General features: G+C 38.8%; 2 protein-coding genes across 4 annotated transcripts; both read left to right on the top strand.

Moving 5' to 3' along the window:
• The first annotated feature begins 2,196 nt into the window (after positions 1 to 2,196).
• LOC124405998 (protein turtle homolog A) lies at positions 2,197 to 9,745 on the top strand. 3 transcript variants are annotated; one of them, XM_046881293.1, is made up of 15 exons: positions 2,200 to 3,707; positions 3,975 to 4,107; positions 4,255 to 4,463; positions 4,623 to 4,733; positions 5,089 to 5,292; positions 5,394 to 5,539; positions 5,636 to 5,786; positions 5,917 to 6,047; positions 6,224 to 6,383; positions 6,899 to 7,195; positions 7,273 to 7,593; positions 7,767 to 8,054; positions 8,244 to 8,353; positions 8,441 to 8,567; positions 9,024 to 9,161. In XM_046881293.1, exons 1-14 carry the CDS (start codon positions 3,593 to 3,595, stop codon positions 8,552 to 8,554), a joined length of 2,490 nt encoding a protein of 829 aa, XP_046737249.1. In that variant the 5' UTR covers positions 2,200 to 3,592; the 3' UTR covers positions 8,555 to 8,567; positions 9,024 to 9,161. The 3 variants fall into 3 exon arrangements, with proteins under 3 accessions (XP_046737251.1, XP_046737249.1, XP_046737250.1); XM_046881294.1 differs by having other exon boundaries at positions 8,441 to 8,579; positions 9,023 to 9,145; XM_046881295.1 differs by lacking the exons at positions 8,244 to 8,353; positions 8,441 to 8,567 and having other exon boundaries at positions 2,197 to 3,707; positions 9,024 to 9,745.
• A 1,547-nt stretch (positions 9,746 to 11,292) lies between these two features.
• Positions 11,293 to 17,806, top strand: LOC124406015 (guanine nucleotide-binding protein subunit gamma-e). Its single transcript, XM_046881317.1, has 3 exons — positions 11,293 to 11,522; positions 13,804 to 14,005; positions 17,284 to 17,806. Exons 2-3 carry the CDS (start codon positions 13,893 to 13,895, stop codon positions 17,387 to 17,389), a joined length of 219 nt encoding a protein of 72 aa, XP_046737273.1. The 5' UTR covers positions 11,293 to 11,522; positions 13,804 to 13,892; the 3' UTR covers positions 17,390 to 17,806.
• Positions 17,807 to 20,991: the final 3,185 nt, after the last annotated feature.

The following is a 20,991-nucleotide window of genomic DNA, read 5'->3' as shown; positions in this document are numbered from 1 at the left end:
GGTGATCCCTTGATATACGCTTCAATTCTTATCTCGCGATTTCGTATGGAGGTAACTTTATAATAATAATCGACGTTATCCCCGCAATTGGAAATGACAGAAAATAAATAAAGCGGGCTATAGCAATGAATAAATCGAAAATGGGTGATGATTGTACGCATCGGGATTCGATGTTCGCTTTAAACGACAATAATGTATGAAAAAAAAAAATTGCATATATACATATATATACAGGTATACACATATAGCGCGCGTATATAGGTAGATACGTTATTTCTCTACAAACGTGTTTAGTACAAGTAAAATCGATTTTCTATATGCGTGTATATAAATAATCAATTTACGAAAATCACAACATGATACACGGTGTGGAATATAAATTCCGAGGCATAATGCATTATTATTCTCCTGTACATATGCATTATTATATCTACGCTTATTCTGCGAAACCATTAGTGGCAAACAAACATACGATTGTTTGCACAATGATTATTTCGTTTCCATATTTCATATGATGCATAAATCATTTCACGCTCAATTTAACAGAGGAAAAAGTCGCAAGTTTCTTCAAACCCTTTCAAGCTCAAGTTACAGAAAAAAGAAAACTCAAAAAACGGATGCTCTTAGTGACAGAAAAACCGATATAGCTTACAACGATTTGAACGAGCTGTAGTGACGATAAATAATTTTTATGTTCCTTTCTTTCCATGTTCGGTCTGGAGTGGCCAGTCAAGGTAGCCAGCTATACGTCTACACCATAATACTCGACATGACTTGTCTTTCCATAACCAACTACTTGGGGGGCAACGTATGCTAGTTCGCCGCCCGAGGCGTTGGCGATTTTTGCCACTCTTCGAACCGGATTTTCACTGTTAAAAGGACAAGCAAAATGATTTTTGAGCCCGTCGGGGTGTTCGTGTCCCTCCCCCACTTTTAGAGGGCAAGCCGGAACAGCTCTTAGGGTCAAGTTGTGCCATGAGCGGCAACGAAAATTACTTAGACATCGTAAACCACGCAGCTGATGACCTGGATTTCCAACCGACAGAGTGAAATTCTACTCGGATTGTGCTTCGGAGTTTATGACAAATAAAATTAATATCGTCAAGTAATACCTCCCCCTTCACTTAACACGCGAAGAAATCAAAAGTCGGATGCAAGAAACTTCACTTTTATAGTCCTCACCTTTTACGACTCGGAATGATGTATTTCTTTTCTTTCTTCTCCCCCCCTAAAAGCAGTAAGAATTTCATATTCATCCATCAATCCGGATCCGTTCAAGAGACATGATGCCCGAGCTTTACTGACGAAAATAGAAGAGGGTGAATTTATCTCGCGGTCAATTCAAACCGTCAATACCTCGAAAAACCACCAAAAAAAAATCGGATCCACCGGAGTTGACGATACTCGAAAATTTAGTTCGATCTATATTCGTAATGTTTATCAGGAACGAAGTCAGTGGACGTAAGTCAGTCGCTAAGTATGCCTGCAAGTGAGCGTATGCCCATGTATATTAATCTTTCTTTTAAAAAGATATCTATGCATACAGGCGAAGCTTCAGCCGTTGTCCGTTTTTCTGGTCCATTGATGGTCAACTGAATGAAGCAGGGTACCTTCGCCCTTCTCAGACCACGACCTTTTGTGCGGCAGAGCCATGATCGTGAGGATCACCGACGTAGGTCCCATTCTATCGTTTTTCATCGACATTTTTCCTCCCCGATATTCAAAGCTATGACATATGCTTCGAGCTTCTTATACCTATACACTAGCGCTTGGCGCCCGGGGCCACATTGACCTGCACCTGGGGGATGAAATGATTCCTGGTAATAATTTACATTAGTTATTACAGGTGTGTGTGTGTGTGTGTGTGTGTGGTAGGGGAATTGATGGATTATTAGTTCTGGCAGGCAGAGTATTGAAAAAGATTTTTAGACCACACGTCATATTTGTGATATGAATTTTGGCTCGATCGACGTGCAGGATAAGCAGATCCAAGACGACGAAAATGATTCTTGATCCTTTTTCACTCGGCGTTTCCCACCTCGCCCGCATTTCTCCCTCCTTCTCCTCCTTCCTGCCCCTATCCGGGCAACCCTCTTTCCCTCTTTCCCTCTATCCCTCTTTCCCTCTTTTCCACCCTTCCTTCCTGTACCAGAAAATGAGTTGCGTCGTCGCGCTGGAACTCCGAGCGTAGTCATCTAACGATCGCTTTACGGAAACGCCCGAATGTGTTATTACTTGTGTAGTGAGGGATGGTGGTGGTTTGTTCGGCGTCTTGAATCCCGAATCTCGAATCAACTGTTTACACAATTTCATCGCCGATAGTGAATATAAAAATGTGATTTTCCCGGGAGAAATAACACCTCGCGAACGATTCCAACCCGCACCCCGACTGATTCGACTCTCTGGCACTTTGAGGGTGGACCTTTCACATCGAGCTGTACCGTCACTATCTAGTCCTTACTCACAACTTGCTATTAATGCGCTATGCACGCTAGTACAACTTTCGCATAATCCTCGCAAAACGCATAGCCGCCAGTTAAAAAATTATCTAAACCCACAAACCGCGTGCTGATACGCAATTCGCGTAAATTGGTTTTAATAAAAATCTACTTCCGTACTACGACGACGATTAAACTTTGAGAGATCAAGCTGAAAATATTTTACCCGTTCTAGCAAAGTGATACGAGTGATCGAAATACTCCATGATCCGCTAGCAAAACCAAGGTGGCGTATCTCTCCGTGAATATTAATAGGTACACGAGAAAAGTTTCGTGAAATGTATTTTTGTCCTGTGAACTTACTGCGTCTCTAGTTTACGAATACAATAATTGCATAACTCTCGATGAAAATATCATGCCTAAATTCAAATGACAAATATCAATCGTATAATCTATTTCAGACTCGATAGTAATGAAATGGATTTTATTTACGGTATAAAACAATGCGTTGTAAATAAATTTGCAACGATATTTCCTAAGCCGATAGTCGTGCTTTCGTTTGATTATTTAAACTAAAGGTATACATCGGTTCAACGAAATTTAGAATAATATTAATTAAAAAAAACAAATTCATACGTAAATGCACATGATCAACACATTTCTCGGTTTAGTTTATTTTTCCATTACTCGTAAAATTTTTTTTTAAACATACTACACTCGCGTAATACAATATTATCAAAAATATGCATTGTCAATTTTCATACAACAGTTATATACACCTAACGCAACACAAACAATAAACTCTTGACGCGATAATGAATTCGGGTTGTGTAATTATTTTCTATAATAAATTTACCGTCATGGATGCCTAAAATAAAATCCTGCGTATACCGTGTATATTTTTGCAAATAAAAACCAATTGACGAAAAATTTTTATATAAAAAAAAGACAAAAAAAAAAAAAGAAAATACGAAAATGATTCGTCACGGGATGAAGAGAGAAAAATTCGAATAATGATTCGAAAACAGTAATTCCGCCGGTAAACAACAGGTAGCAGTACCAAATCTGTTGATACCGTGGTGCTTGTGCTCGAACTGGTGCAAGTGCCGGTGGATGGATGTTCGGGATCTGCAGAAAGCATATCACAGTTTGGAATGGCAGTTGGAGTATTGCTGGTGACAGTAGTCAACCTAATTATCTGTGGTTATTTGCTCACAATTATCGGCCATGCGAATGCTACTGGTAATTGGGATACGGACGATGATCCAGGTACGCGATTTACATACATTCATCCACGCATGTGCGTATCCATATGCAAATATATTCATTAATTGTAAGTATACATTATCATACCGCGAAACTGCTGAAATCACATAGGAAACAAGAGCACACGTTCTCGCATATCGCCGGAGCACTATCATTGAGTAAGAAACGTGCCCGGCAATTTCTAAGCCGCACTCAACGGCTGTAGCATCGAAACTTTTTTGTTTAAATACACTGTAGTACTGACATAATCACGTTGTATAAAACTTTCAGTTTCTACGTTGGAAGTAACGGCAGTGCTTGGTCGAACCGCGGAATTACCTTGTGACATTGAACCATCCACTCGAGAAGATCGTGTGTACATGGTGCTGTGGTTTCGCGACTCCTCGGTAAAGCCAATTTACAGGTATAACGAAAAAAAATTTTCCTCGTTATTATTAAATGGCATAAATCGAGATGAAGGGCGATTTCTTACCCCTGTATTAATTTTTTTTTCGATCATGGTTCGACTCCTCAGGGACGGTTAAAAAGCGCAAGTGCTTACTGTTATCAGGTACGATGTTCGAGGAAGGGGCTTTAGTACGGCGCTTTATTGGTCCGATGGTAATGCTTTTGGGCCGCGAGCACGCTTCGTCACATTCTCGAAGCCGGCAAAACTTTTACTCGAAGCAGTTCAGCTGGACGATGAAGGGATATACAGATGTCGGGTGGATTTCAGAAATTCACCGACTAGAAATTTCCAAGTTAATCTAACGGTAATAGGTGAGTATTAAACTCTTAATCGGAGAATTTCATTTTTTGTATCGAAACGGTATAACATAATGAATACGTTGCCTATTCATTTTCCTTGTAACATTACACTACGGATCAAACATCCATAAATCAGCGTATCAAAATATCATATTCAAATTATCTTGACAGTGCCGCCTCATCAGCTCCTGATTTACGATGGATCCGGCGTCGAGGTGGATCATATCGTTGGACCTTTTCAAGTAGGCCTTGAATTTGGTCTATCCTGTGAGGTTCGCGGAGGTGAGTATACCTATACATAACACCATGTGTGAACGTGTTCAGTATATGGAAATTACGTCATGTCCAAGAAGTTGCTTCTTCGCCAAGCTGCACATTTTGTACTATGCCTATATCGGTATATTTGAGGGGCAATTTAGAAGCGCCTGTAACAGCAGTTGGCGCTTGCACAAGTCTTTTAAAAATAATTCCTTTCAATATTACCTTCTCGGCTTAGCCGTCTGAACAGTTATTTCAGGAATATTGCATACCATCGACACATGGTGCGATAGGACAGATATACAGTAAGAGTGAAAGAAAAAGAAACGTTAACAATAGATACGTGATATTAGAGAAATTGAAATTTGCTTTAAAACAGGAAAACCGGCACCGAACATCACGTGGTACGTTAATGGGGTTGAAGGTGGCGGTCAGCTGCAGGAAACCGGCCTAAATATTATCGTTAGCAAATTAACGGTGCCTAAATTGCGAAGAGAGCATCTGAACACAACATACAAGTGCAGAGCCGCTAATACGGATCTGATACCGCCCTTGGAGACGACTGTCCTCTTGGATGTTTATTGTGAGTAAAAAAAAACACAAAGAAACAGCCAAAAAACACGCCCTTCGAATCGAATTTGCGAGGGTTTCCGTATGATCTGTGCCTCTGTAATACGATTACAGTGAAACCCATATCGGTGAAGATAATATCCAAGCCGGATATTTTGGAGGCAGAAAGCGAGTATTCCCTAACTTGTGAAGTTATTGGCTCGCATCCTCGTGCTCAGATCGCTTGGTTCGACGGAACCGTGGAGTTCCGGAAAGGAAAGGTGTGCAAGCAAAGTTTTTTCCCCCGTTTCGCACTTTCGGTCCTGCTTTTGCATGGCAAGATAATTTTGCCGAGTATTTATTTTTGTCACTTTCAGTTCCGAGAGATCGGAAATTCTACCGTCGTTCTGAACACCGTGACGTTCACACCTTCTCCCGAAGATGATGGCAAAACCCTCAAATGTCGCGGAGAGAATCCAGCCTTACCGGGTGCTTTCTTGGAAGATACTTTCCAGTTAAATGTCGTATGTAAGTACATCACTTAATGCGAATGGAATTGAATTCTTCTGCTATAAACGAGTTTGGACGAATGACCTTATCCATTGGGTATTAAGAAGAAATTTGTGCTACCCGGAAATGATGGAGATGCTTGTTTCAGTCGCGCCTAGAGTTTTTCTGCAACTTGGAAGTACGCTGAATGCGGAGAATATAAAAGAAGGCGATGATGTCTATTTTGAATGTCAAGTTCGGGCTAATCCTGAGCTGAGTAAAATTACATGGCAGCACAACGTTAGTATACAATTACCTTGTTTCCCTAATATAAATAAAAATAAATCAAATAAAAATAATATCACGTGGTAAATTATGGAAATACCCTGTCGAATTGAGACATAATATAAGTGTGTACAAATTGTTTGATAATGTCTGGTTCAATGGTACAAGTTACGTGCATTTTTTGTTTTCAGGGATTGATGCTGCTCCAGAATTTCTCAGCCGGAGTTATAATGAGCACGAAAAGTCTCGTTCTTCAGAGCATTGGGAGGGATAATGCCGGAAACTATACCTGCGTTGCGACTAACGAACGTGGAGAAACGACTAGCCCCAGTGTCTTACTCAGAATCCAATGTAAGTCCGATGTAACTTCAAGGTGGATTTGGTCGCGCGGAAAAGGCGTTGCAGGAAACTGGCGCAATTTCGCTGCGACAAATCACAGACCATGTTCAGTTTTTACTTCACTTTCAAGTCACGTTTCATATAACTCCAATACCAGCTCAACGCACGAAGCCTTCTTTGGAGAGCGATCATTTTTTGGTAATCTTCAACATGACTTCGATTCACCTGTAATTTGAATTTGCATAATTCCCAAAACAGTGAAACACGTCTTGGTCGCGGTTCCTGTTCGAGCAAGCTCATTACTCATTATCAGGTTCCAATTGATATTTCACCTTTCACCACACGAGCTCTGCCAGCAAGTATTTATTTATTTTTCAAAAACGACGAACGTTACGTGGTGTACCTGCGTATACCAGGAAAACAATAGCTTGGGAAATTTCAACAGACTAATAGGAATTCCGTAATAACCACGTTGAGAATATATCAAAGTGAAACACGGCGTTGCAATAAAAATATTTACATTTCAGTTGCCCCTGTTTGCAAGGCGAAAGAGGTCACTATCATTGGTGCGTCTCTTGAAGAATCCGTGAAAGTACGTTGCCAGGTAATTGCGGACCCCGCCGAGATTGATTTCACCTGGGAGTTTAATAATAGTGGAGAAAATTTGGACGTTGCTCCTGTGACGTTTGACGGAGATAACGGAACGACGAGCGAATTGATGTACACTCCGATTTCAGAGCGTGATTACGGGGCTCTAACTTGCTGGGGTAAAAATGCAATTGGAAAACAGGAATCGCCGTGCGTTTATCAAGTTATTCCAGCCGGTGAGTGCAGCTGCGTTATCGAAGTATCTCGAGAGCTACAGAACGCGAACAGTTTCACGAGTATTCGTGATTTTCAGTAAAACCTGGACCCTTGAATAATTGCACGGTCAAAGCATCGCTGAACCGAAGTTCCGAAATACTTGAGGTCGACTGTGTGCCAGGATACGACGGAGGTTTGCGCCAAGAATTCAGACTGGAAGCATACGAGGTCCTCTCTGATCATCTGCGTGTGAATATATCCAGTGTGACCCCGGATGTTCCTATGTTCAGGATAAACGTCGCTGATCTTCTTCCTGCCACTCAGTTTTACCTTGTCATGTACGCAATGAATGCGAAAGGACGAAGCGAAATCTGTCTTCTCGATGACATTACGCTTCGGGATTCTGAAAAGCACGCAGGTATGATTGCACATGAGTCGATTTGGGATTGAGCAAGAGAGGCGAAATTTGTTATGCTCACTGTTTGGGGAAGGTCTTTTCATCATGTATGTTTTCATAATTTATGTGACAAGGAAAGTGCGCTTGGATCCATTTGAATAATGATAATGACGATAGTAATATTTTTACTTCAGACAGCGGCATTAACATCATTGCGCTCATTTTACTGTTGACTGGATGTTTAATGGCCCTTGGAATTGCAACACTTTCTGTAATATTAATGATGTACCGACGCCGCGGGACCACGTCCCCAGTCCACATCGAGCCGTACATGAAACAGCCTATAATCACACCTCCGGATTCCAAGAATAATTCCATGTTTGATATCACAAACGGCGATACGTATTTTGTCGAGTACACGCTGAAGCAGGTCACCGACTATGCTCTGAACATTCAACCAGATATTATACAATCTCCGCAAGGTAAATTTCCATTGTCGATCTAGAAAGTATCGCAATGTGTAATATGAAACAAACGCACCTTCAGCCTTGAAAAATTTCAAATGATTTAAACAATACGATTCTAGTTAGCCTTTGATTAATATACAGCCGCCAGTTTAACACGGTCCAAACGTCAAGTTTGCCAATTAATTTGTATTCCCTCGATTTTAGAACAAGGAAAACTGAACCGTGAACCACAACTTTTTTTACCTGTACGTCCGGACAAATTGTTTTCACCGTGTGATATTCACAAACAGAGTCTCCAGACCAACGGTTATACCGTGAGTGTACAAATATTTCATGAATCTTTATTGTCAAAATTCATGACCTACCGAGATTTCGTCGATTCTAATTTCTTTAAATTACAGTTGAACCCGTTTTCCACAAAGTCGTGGGAACCCATCAGTTTCAAGGCTGACCGAAACCTCATGAAGGAGATTATTATCGCGAATTCCATACCGGGTCCTGAGAGTTGCGTATAAGTTTTTTTAACAGGTAAGTCGCGACATTGTGCGCAACAAGAACCAGGCTCTTTTCAATTTGTGTTCTGCTCTTATTCTACCTTTTCAGTAACCGATCCACACGACTCAGATCCTTTGTTCATTAACCGTTAATAAATCACTTTTTCGATGGTCACTTACATAAAAAAAAAAAATTGGTATCTCCTAGCCACCGGAGCTTCGTATTCGAAGGTGATATGTCATATTATGTTATTGAGTTCTCCTTATGCATCTTTTCTTTTTGCCAATCTGCAACCCACGAATATCGTCGGCAAGGTCAACGCAATTATTGTACGCGAACAAGTGCGACGTGCCTTCACCGACTCGAAATAGTTAAACATAAGATAATGAACAAATCTCAAAAGCGTCGCAACAGTCGGTTTTTAACACTCCTTAATATGTATCAGCGGATATCATCTGAGGGATTAATTTATGATTATTACTGTTGCAGAAGCATGTAAGCGAATACTTGTCAAGGATCAGGCTTCGAGTATAGAAAACTTGAACCTGGATCATCGGAACCACGCGGTAATATCAGCTGCAGAGAAACGCGAGCCCGGCATTTCCGTAAACAAGTGGTTCATTGGAGATATATGAGAATGCACAGAAAGGCACAAAAATGAAGTTAATTGTGAAACAGATCGAAATCGCGAGATACAGAATTGTCGTTCGATTATTATACTTAATCACTAAAAACACTTAATAGATGGTTATAACAATATGGTGTCACAAATGAACTGGTAATATTGGTATGAAATTATATCGTCGATTTTGTGATTAATATATTGATATATCAAACAACATATGAAATACCTAATTGGCTGTCCCATGTGATTAAGCTTTCGTGTGAAATTATATAATAGAAGCGCAGCTGAAACGATTAATTACATCGATGGTGTTATAACTGCTTTTGTCGGTATATGGACGTCATTTATAAACAGAAATAATGCCAAGTCGGAAACGAATTGAAGAAACAAGTCGCGTGACAAAGAATGTTAACGATTTTGTAAACGATACAGTTTTTCTTTTCATTTTCTTATTTTTGTCTGCTGTACTTGGTGTTTGATGAGGGAAAAAGAAGATTTAGAGAACAAAAAAGTAAAAAAACAAAAAAAAAAAAAAAAATGGAACGTGACAGCAGCACGTATAAATATACTAGATAATTAACAATAAGATGCTGATACACTTCTACGATATAAATATAATTTTGTCTGCTGATTACACGGTAATATAAAATAAGTTTCGAATGAGCATAAATTTTTGTCATCCATTTGTCAAAACGAATATACATTGTCACATACATATACATATATACGCATCAATTATCAATTTTCAAATAAAAAAAAAAAAATAAAAAAAAAATGAAAAAAATAAATAAAATAAAAAACAAGAATAACAATTATAGACGAAAATAAGGAAAGCACCAAACAGGAGAAAATAAATGATTGAACGTAAAGGATTACTGCATTTTTTCTTCACTCCGTCAGCGTCAACATATTACTCTACCCAATAGCAATTCACTTTATACTGTTGCCACATATATACACCTATGAACAGGCATAAGGTTATATAACAAGTACCGTCTAGTATGACCATTATTACATCTAGTTGTATTCAAACAGCTAGTTGAGTCTGTCTCCTGCAGTGGTCAAAGTTTTCAGAACAAGGGCTTAGGTACGTGGCTTCAGGTATTAGGAAAGTAATATCAAGAGAACAACTTCAGTAGCCTAAGTCTTTCCTAAGCTTTGCATGAACGCAACAAATGGACTCCAACCGAAAACTTGAAAGAAGTATTTAATCAGGAATTGAAAGCATAGCGATGCTTGTCTATAGATTCATGTCCGATGGGATGAAGATATTTTCCAATCTCTTGAAATAGTTTATGCTAAAGTCACAATTCTCTGAAATGCGATGCAGAAAGTGACGAAGAAAGATTGCCGCCATTGCTCGAGCTAGAAAATTGTCAAATTGTAGTTCACGGTGGATCGAAAAAAATAAAGAGAATGAAAATAGTGCGAGCCGTTTCTCCTTCATGCTAAAAGAGATGGCTATAAACAATTTAATTATTACTCTAATCGCCTAATCAGACTTACGAAACACACGAAGCCATGGCGGGGGCAAGTCGCAGTTTTACTAAGACGGTCTGAAAAATTTGAATACTTGGTGAGTGGATGAAGAGGAAGCCGAGTAATTATACAAAGTTTTGAAAGCCTTTGAAGATTGTCATCTGATAATCGCGCCGATCTAATAATTCCGCTTTGTGCGCAGAGAGTTTGAATTCTGCATTATTATAGACATAGTTTGCACTGCTTTGGCAGATGAGTGCTTTCGCTAATTCGCAGAGTACTGATAACGTGATCGAAATCATCTTCCCCTGCAAGTATCGCGAGATTTCATAAGGTTCAAATCTTCACCTCTGGCTGATACTTGGGACTCGATCGCACTTCGTCGTGAAGAAATTTTCAATCCGTTCCGTTGTAACGTAACGTAATGTAGCGCTGCCGCGGATTGAATTTTCTACATTACTGAGGGCTTTTACCGAGAAAATGCTTACCATTATGTTTACTTGGCACGGTAATTGAATTCCTACATTTACCTCCGACCCACCGACTATAATATTGGATTGCATAAACTTGTACGGCTTACAATTTATCGATCTGAAAGAAGCTCGCTAAGAGCGTCACTCGGTCAGAACTTCTTCCATACTTGACAAGGTAACTACTACCTATAATAGTCGGGATTGCAAGTTCCTCAAGTACCGAAGAGTTTACCTTAAGAATCCACTTTTTTATTGTACTTGGGCATCTCGTTTCGCTTCTGTTTTTCTTCTTTCACGAGAACTTAATTTTTACTCTCAGTCAGAGCAGCGTATGTCTTATAAGACAAAAGCAGACAGCGTGCTTCGATAGTTTTGAATAAGTGCTGGTAGATAAATAACCATTTTTCACAGGTGAGTAAATACACGTATATTCAAAGGTATTCGGTCCCATCTTAGTCCAGTAAGTTTTACTACTGCAATTTCCGACGTTCTTTCTGATATGTGTATATCACATGCAGGCAAAAACGAATTGTTTACTCTTTTTGTTTATGCGATTTATCACGAACAACACAATTCAAACGTGCCAGAGAAAAATACACGGTCTTTTTGATAGAGACTGAAGTCTCTTCAACTCTTGACGTTCTACTTTTACTGCAGAATTTATCAATAATCAGAAATTCGCGAACAAGCTCGAAATTAAAACGTGATTGCCCGGTACACGGCAAGAGAAAATTTTTGAAACTAAATGTCAACATTGAATTATATTACTTTCGAGATATTTAAATACTAGTTAATTATGGAAATGAGGCTTACGGCGATGGTTCATTGGCTCGATTGAAACACAGGGATGTGCGTGAATCGCCAAGTTTTGCAAGATTTCGGAACACAGTAAATTCTGGTCAAGCTTTGAGCGTCATTCAAATGTCTATTCCATTCTAGAATCTTTACAGAGAATCAAATCTGATTTCCAAAATTCCCATTTCCCCAGAACGTAATCCACGGCGAATTTATATTCTGAATCAGTTGTTAGAAGTAGATGGATGCAAATAATTTGAACCTCTGTCCTAAATTCATTGAATCATAAATCGTTTCGAAAAATTGTTCAACGCAAGACTGGAGGTTTATTTTTCATTTCCCACTGCGGCTGCATCAGGCAATTACATACGTCTTGTTGGCACAGACACATCAATGACGTAGAAAATGTACAACACTTTTTCGGTACTCTTACATAACTTAGCTGTTCACGACTGCCCCCGAGCGTTTTGACATGTGCGTGAAAGTTTAGGTCTGGCGAAATTAGTTATACCGGTCGCACATGATTCCTGCAGTATCAGACATATAAATACGTGTATACACATGTGTTATACAGAGATATAATATTTTAGAACAGTGCTATATCAAGCTTCTATACGTAATATATACGGATACCCGTGACATTTCCATCGATTTACCAATTCGACAGTAAAACCAAGCACGACGCAGTAAATGCCAATCCGACAAAATTGAGATTCGTAGCAAAAGTTTATCGCTCAAATGAATGATCGGACGATTTTACGTAAACGAAAAATTTCAGCGTACATCTATTCGCCAAAGTTTAAAAATGTACAGCATCGACCGATAATTGTATAACAAGGATGATCTGAAACGGTCATTCCTATCAGTTTAAAGAGAAGCAACTATTTAGATTCCCGGTTGATGAAAAAAGTCATCTAACGATTTCTCTCCGCAGTTTGGTTCACCGATTTTGATCACTGCTGGCGTCATAACACGTCGCCATATTTATCGGTGCTCCTCTTGACGATTGAACTCGAGATCCATGAGTCGAAGTGCTTGGAACTGACATACGGAACTGTAAAAACGTCATCAGTTTGGTCGAAAATTTAAAAACGACTAGGGGAGGGGGGGGGTCTTGTTAGCGTCAAGGATTCATAGAAAAGCAGTAATTGTCGCCATTGTTACTGCATTGTTTCTAGGGCATTTTACTCGTCGATGTGAAGCATCGTTGAATATCATTCCTTGGTACTGAGCATAAACACTTTGGGTATTCCAATCATAGTCCGTCTGATCGCCATTTTCTCATTTCTATGTTCTCCAGAATTCTATAGATTCCTAGCTGTGACAAAAATATTCATAAATTGTCGACAAATTCTTTTATTAACAAACGAGATGGTCTTCCTGTCAATCATCAGAAACTAGAAATGTTTTAAGCAATTGATCGATTGGTATAATATAGAAATCGGGATCATATGATTGCTGGCAGATATTTGTTGACTGGTAACGTATTTTTCCGACGTTTAGATCCAAAAATATGAAATCCATTAACTGTATAAACAACAGTCATGTACGATGAGTTATAATCCATCAGATGGTATAAAAATATTTTTGTTATCTTCGGAGGTTCTGGTAAGGAATTTACATGCCTACTCATGACTTCCAAAAGTGAAATTGGAATAATATGAATTTTATACAATTACTTTAGGATCCAGATGCATTGAATAAAAATCTTCATACATATCGATAAACTGCATATGTAACTCGAAATTAGAACAGTGCATATGAATTTGGAAAACTAGATTCGCTGCAATTATGGCTTAAGCCGGTGCAGCTGGACACTGAGGATTAAACCGTAGCTTTTAACATGTGCTAATTGCAGTATAATCGTTAATTTTGGTTTCTACAAATTTTTCCCCAGCTCGTGCGTAGGAGATATTGAGAATATTGATTTTGAGCCAGGCGCACGCGCCGGTTGGATTTGCTGCCTACGGGGGTGCGGTTGTTACCATGGATCCCAGTATACTAGCTACTATGGATAAAGACGCACTGAAGAAACAGATTGAAAACATGAAATATCAAGCGACAATGGAACGGTGGCCTTTATCAAAGAGTATCGCAGCGTAAGTTTCTCATTCTTTTTATCCTCCGTATATATGTGTGTGTCTATAAATATATGTATGTAAATTTATATATATACATATGTATATATACGTATATATGTATTTATATACATCGCTAGTTTGAGTGCGGTGGAAAGAAAATTTCGTTTTATAAATAGAAAAGCTAGGAATTAATACCATTGAGTATCTGCCGCTGTTGATCTTCCGAATGAGCCAAAAGAAATCACGCCATTCGACGATCAATATATATAATTTTTTCCTCTACGATGTTCAAGTGTCTGCATGCTTATTTTTTATTCACACGATGATGATCTCCAGCAGTTTTTAACATTAAATGTCAAACATGTAAACTGAAGTGAAATTTATCTCGATCAGTTAATCGGTTAGTTTTATAAGAATTTGTTCGAAAAATATTTATGCATGATTAAGCATAATAGAGAAGATAATATATAGTTTACGTGTTGAAATCAGCTGTCAGCCACAATTTAGTGCCTGCTAAAGTAATATCATCAACTTTTTCCACCTTGAAGTGTAATATGACGGACGGATAGTGCCTTTGGACCCTCTGGATAAAGGCTTATGACGCTCAATTTTTCGCTCTCTAATATCCAAGATCCATTTTTTTCTACGCTGCTGTTCAACATATTTTATTTGAGGCGTGTCTAATAAACTCATCGATGACAAGACTCTAGATTTCATTAACGACTTAATGCAGGAACTTTATTGCTTAAATGTTTATAAAATATGCTCAAAGTGACGCCTTTGTGTGCTTCAGTTTGATTTTTGCTTCGATTCTGCACAGAGTCAGTTGAGCATACGCATTGCGGTCACGTGATTTTTTTTTTACAAATTATTTTAAACATCCGTATCCAAAGTGTGTACATTCGCCAGAATCTTGTAAGCTCTCAGAATTGCGGCTAAAGTATCTTGGTATCTCTTAACAGCACGCCTAATGTAATACAAAATAAAGAATTCTCAAAAAGTAATTCATTTCGTAATAAAATCCGTGACGTAAGTTAGCGAGCTTAACGATTTAGCGAGCAAAAAAATGCAAAACTCAACATTCGATTCTGCAGACTCGGTTACTTTCGTTGTACTTTTCCTTTTCAAAGAACTCCGCATCGTTTCCGCATATTGCCTGCAGCGGATGAAACGTTCGATATTTAAAGTACGCAAGTGGATTTTCTGTAACAGCAAATTTATTTGTCTGCGTGTCAACTGCAATTCATAATGCAGGAAATTGCATTTTGACAAACTAAAAATATCGCGGATGATACTGACTACCGAGCGAAGTCGACTCGTGATTTTCACTTCTCGCAATCAGTCTATCACGAGGAAAAAATGCATTTTGGAATATACTCAGAATTGATGAATACTGAAATACTAGCTTTTAACTGTAATGATGATTACCTGATTTCAGTAATTTTGGACATATTGACTTACGCGTATAATTAGTCAGAGCAGCAAGAACTTTTCTACTTATGTTATACAGGATAAATCCTTCATTTTTCACTGGATCCTAATGACGTCAGATCATTGCTATATGAGTAACTAAGAGAGATAATTTTTTAAAGATAAAATCTATCATTCAAACGTGATTTTCTGAACCGACTTCCCGTACGAGTCCTCGGTTTCGCTTCGGGCATCATATCACGCATTGCAGGAACTTCAACAATATACTATTGATTTTTGATTAGACTTGACAGTTTATCTGAAGGATTAAACTTCCAGGAAATCACGACTTTAACACGCATCTCTTTGCCAACAACATTATTCACCTACGAAACTTCTATTTGCAAGAATTTTCGTTGTAGAATAAGACATTTGGACGCCTCGAAAACATTAATATACGTAAGGTCGACTGGTAAATATGTAGTTTGCATGTCTCAATGCCGCATGCCGCAGTATCGACACGATTATTAGACTGTATATCCTATTAAATACCTCCAACAGCCGCTGCTGCAGATTATAGAAAGCACGCTGCAGATAATCAGCTGCAGTCGCGTTGCACTTATACAGCGGAGTAACGTATCTGTATATAAAATTGAAATCGTGCATATCTTTCACCTGACTCACGACAACTCGACTCGACTCGACTCGACTCGACCATATTTCACTGGAGAATACCTGTCTTCGATATCCGCGGCTCGTATAAGGGTTGCAGTAATTCTGCCTAAGCGGAAAATCAGCAGCGATGAGAGAATTCATATCGTATTCAGGGATCTTTAACTGTGGTGGTTTGAAACAGTCTCCTCTTACACTATCCGCAAACTCCCCGGCTGAAATACTCACTTCGGCATGAAGTAAACCAGCCTCTCGCGTTTCATGGCTCGAAATATTTTCTAGTCACGTTGAACTACATAATTATGACAATATATACCTACATAAAGTATGTACGTACATACCTATAGTGTATATTCATATAATACACGTATATATGGTATATAACGTGGAAACGAGAGCTTGGTAAACGCGTTGCGACCGTCGGGTGTGAAAGGACTGTGAGCAAGACAAGTTTTACAAGGACAATGTACTATATCATGACCCGTAAATTGCAGCAGCTCGGTAGCAGCTCGTAATATATGAGTAAATTCTACGAGTTACAAGGCTACATGTATACATATACACATACGTTATGTCTATACATATATGTGAATACGAATACCTTGTGAACATGCCGTCCGAAATACTGCAGAGGCTGCTCGCGTTGTAAGCCATAAATGTAAATGATCGACATCGTGATTGTAATTTTTCTCTGGTTCGTCGCTCTTGCGATACATTTCGCACCCTCTGTATTGATCGGTGATGAATTTTTGGTTCCGTCGAGCTGTATAATTCCGTATAATAATAACTCTCCGAGCATAACGATACGTGAAAAATACGAAAATACTGTCCTACGCCGCAGGGTAAAACCTTCTAGGGGTGTTTTTCACACCCTGGAATCATTAACGGTCAATGCAACGCGTATCAAGCATCACTAAGTATGAACCCGGACCTCTGGCAACTTACACTATAGCCAACATTATAATTTCATTTCAACTTCACGTTGCGTGTGATGCGTTTATATAGTCTCTGTGACTGCAATGGGTGGATTTAATTAGCAGGCTAAGGATAAGCCTCGTCTGCCTCGACTAACGATTAATTATATCAATTAACTAGTTCGTTGCGCACTACGACGCATTGCGAGAGTATTTTAATAATTTTCTATTATCGTCGTGCATTGCGGTAATGTATGTACATGAGCACGTGAGAGCTAATGAAGCCATTTACTGTTTCAGGATGCGCGAGTACGTCGAGGAGAACGAGAAAAACGATCCTCTGATACACGCACCTGACAAAAAGAACAATCCATGGGCCGAGAAAGGAAAGTGTGTCATCATGTAAAACCGCGTTATAATGTAAACCGTTCCCGAAGTAAGAAATTTTCATTGTTAAGTGAAAAAAAATTCATTCATCTACACACGTACACACGACACGACACACGCGTCAATTTATTGAATTCATATAAAATCATTGTCAGATAACTACCGACTGCGATGTTGGTATTACAATGCAAAGTATTATCGAACTTCAATACTTCAATTCTATCGTACGAATTCGTATATTATATAATAATTAAAATATAATGTTTCGTAGCTTTGAGATGACGACGATCACATGTGTGTGTCATGGGTGGCGCTAATATGTCTTCAGCCTGTATACATTGTCATTCAATCTGTAATTTACCTGATCAATAATATAATATTTGAACGATTTCATATATATTAAAATAATGTCTTAAAATAAATTATTATAACAAACCGATGCCTCATAACTGCTTTCTAATACACACTGATTTTTCGACTCTATCGATCCATATTCAATTAGGTATACGTAGAGTTATTGAAACCGGTTCGTCCAAACGTTGAGTCGTCTGCATGAATTAAACTTTCCTGCATAGCAGGTACAAATCACGTGTATGTGTTATATGTACTTTGAAATAGATACTCTTTCGAGAATTTACGTATATAAAAAGAGCATGTGACACAGAACTGCACAAGCTCGTATACTTTCGTATCACGCTAAAAGCGATACTTGTAAAATTGAGATTTGAAATCCTAACGATACTGCAGTTACGGTTCCACCTTTGACGGTGCCGATCAGATGCAGCCGGCGGCATTTCGCAGTTCCTGTATAACGAGTTGACAATAGATGGCGTAAAAATGGCAAATTGATAGTTTAAACAATTGTCTTGCGTAGCCGGAAGAGGAAAGAATATTGCTAAGCGCAGACTTTCGGTATAATACTACTTATAGGCAATACGCAGCAGCACTGTGGGCAAAACGAATTGCAAGTTGCAATTTAAAGGAAAGTGGTAAACCGGGCCCGTAAATCAAGATGCTGCGACTCATTGGTGACGGTATAATAACATTGAACCGCAAATCATGTCGTTTTTAACGTCGAATCACGTCGAGTGGTAAATTTGCAGTTAAAAAATCATCCTAGTTTCTAGTACTTTCGGAAATTCGTGGCCTAAATTAATGGCAATAAACCGCGAACCGAGTTTCGCATGCATAATTTTTGGCTCCATGGATTATAAGGAATACGGTGAACGGATAGGCTCGCAGCCTTGACGAATATCCATTGGTACGTATAATGTGTTTATTATAATCTATGTTAATGTATCCATTACGGAAAAAAACTGCATCAGTTACCAGCGAGAAAGTACTGTGTCGATATAACTAGATACATATAACATATTCGCAATTACTAGAACTTTAAAATGTCATCAACGTTTCACCAGGCTGTCCCCGAACAGTATTTTTCCTGCTGCCTCTTTTTTTTATTATTATTTATCGTACTGCTTCTGTTATAAGGAAATATGGATTGTTGGCACAGGTGCGTGATGCAATTATGAGTTGAAAGATTCATGCCCGAGGGAAAGAATTAGACGTTCTCGCAGTCGTCGTTATAATGTGGTATTCCGATCCGGCTAACAAAGCAAATCCCACTGAAGCAATCAAAGATGATTAACTGATTTTTCAACGTTCCGATGCGCATGCTTTGATTTGAATTTTTTGAATTTTCGCTTACATAATACTAGCCGATGTTGCACTTCCCGCGATTCGGTCTGCTCCTGTAAGTTCTGTTTTATAGAAAGTGATTTATCGAGCAGGTCTGAAATACTGTCCGCAGGGATTTCATTCACATCGAAACAGATCACTTGATGAATATTCCCTTTGCTTACCAACGTCGGGGTTTAATTTTGGCATAATTTATCACGTCTATTTGGCGTGGAGATAGTTTCCTCATTTCTCGTTGCACAAGCGATTGAGGCTTTCATTTTTCTCAACGATATAATTATCAATAATCAACGTTGTGACTAGCAATAAGTTTTTCCTATAATCAAAAACGTTATTCATTAGAATTAAATACGATTTCACTAAGTCTTTGTCCAAGCAAATTTCGTTTCATGACAGGCCATGACGACGCTCAATTACTCAGCAGGATGGCGACAGCTGAAGATTATTTACAGACGGTCATTCAAATTACAAATTTTCATCAAGCATAATCAATGACGCATCTATATCAAAGTACTCGCAAATGGTATGATCGGCAGCCTCGGCTGTAAGAAAATGAACTACTTGATGCAAGAAAAAAAAGGGAGTAATAAGGAATTTGTATTGCGCGATCAGAGCGGCTTTGTTCCGTAGGTACGACTATGTTTGAAAAAACCGAATTAGAAGTGATCGCTGAAAAATCTTCGATGCATAAACATTATCCGACGAATCTTAAATAGAGTTCTATTTTTAATAGACTTGGGATAGAGTGAGAAATATCCCGGACTTGAGATGTTTTCAGTATTCTCGAGATGTAAAAATATTTATAAATTCTCACTACTCAATCAGTGAGGAAATGAATTTCGTTGGTAGCTCATACGTTTCCGTTTATCCTGAGAACGGCAGTAATCCTACGGTTTGTTGAAAATAAAAACAATACTATTCGGGTTATTACAGTATAATTGTATAAATCCTTGACTTCGTCAATCCATCTTACATACCGACAGTTTTTCTACAACTTCACTGGTTTCAATCAAATTCTTGTTTATTCGTGTGTGTTTTTTTTTTGTCTTTAAGTTTTTCAAAAATTGGTCAAAACGTAGTTATGAACTAATGACCTGAGTCAATTTTTCCAAATTTCTGCCCAACAAGCTTGATGACCAGAATACAATTATCGAAACGTAAAGAAGTGATAACAAACCGAGGTGAGCCAGATCGGACAGTGGTATTCTGGTAGTTGAGATAAACCGTTGTAAGAAAAATTTAAAAGAAATACTTATTCAAGTTCGTTGGGTATAAACGACCTGATCCTGCAGCTGTAAAGCGATAATGGTATCTGGTTGAGTGAAGCTGGAATGCCGAGCAGCAGCATCGGGTGTTTCTTTGCTGCACCAGTATGCCGTAGGACATGTCCAAGTACAATCCGGGAAAGGTTTCCTTATTTTTTTTTCCTTTCTTTTCTCAACTCAAATTCAAACGTCTAGATACAACTGTACATATAATACGCGACCAAAAGAAGTAAGAAGGAAAAAACTTTCTCTATTGCGACTGCAGAGCAGGAAATCGGTATCGATTTTCCGCTCGCGCGAAACTCGTTATTATGTACATAGTGACAGACAATTTTTATTACGACGACGATGACGACGATGACGATGGTTGAAATTTGTGTTCCTCTGAAACGACGAGCGTTTAGCAAACTCGTTCGGACTCTGGCGGTCTCTGTTCACTTTTAATCAAACAATTTTGCAATATCGGCGATATCGCACCGATCTCTGTACCTTCTCCTACAACGCGTATAAACGTCGTAAGAACAGGTAGTGGATTTCCGCGTGCTACATTCGCGTTTCACTCCTGCGGTCTCATTTAGTTGTTGCCCAGGTGTGCGTGGAAGGAATACGAAGCCGGTGGTGCGCCCTCTCCGGACGGAGGCATAACAGCGTTGATACT

Source organism: Diprion similis, chromosome 4 (assembly GCF_021155765.1).
Source record: "Diprion similis isolate iyDipSimi1 chromosome 4, iyDipSimi1.1, whole genome shotgun sequence".
In the NCBI taxonomy this organism is placed as follows: Eukaryota; Metazoa; Arthropoda; class Insecta; order Hymenoptera; family Diprionidae; genus Diprion; species Diprion similis.
This window is presented reverse-complemented; position numbering and strand designations above follow the sequence as displayed.

Coding starts and splice junctions, on each gene's coding strand:
- LOC124406015 (XM_046881317.1), top strand. CDS start 13,893: ATGGATCCCAGTATACTAGCTACTATGGATAAAGACGCACTGAAGAAA. Junction 14,006..17,283: donor TTATCAAAGAGTATCGCAGC/GTAAGTTTCTCA, acceptor TTACTGTTTCAG/GATGCGCGAGTACGTCGAGG.
- LOC124405998 (XM_046881293.1), top strand. CDS start 3,593: ATGGCAGTTGGAGTATTGCTGGTGACAGTAGTCAACCTAATTATCTGT. Junction 6,384..6,898: donor TGTCTTACTCAGAATCCAAT/GTAAGTCCGATG, acceptor TTTACATTTCAG/TTGCCCCTGTTTGCAAGGCG. Junction 7,594..7,766: donor GGATTCTGAAAAGCACGCAG/GTATGATTGCAC, acceptor TTTTTACTTCAG/ACAGCGGCATTAACATCATT.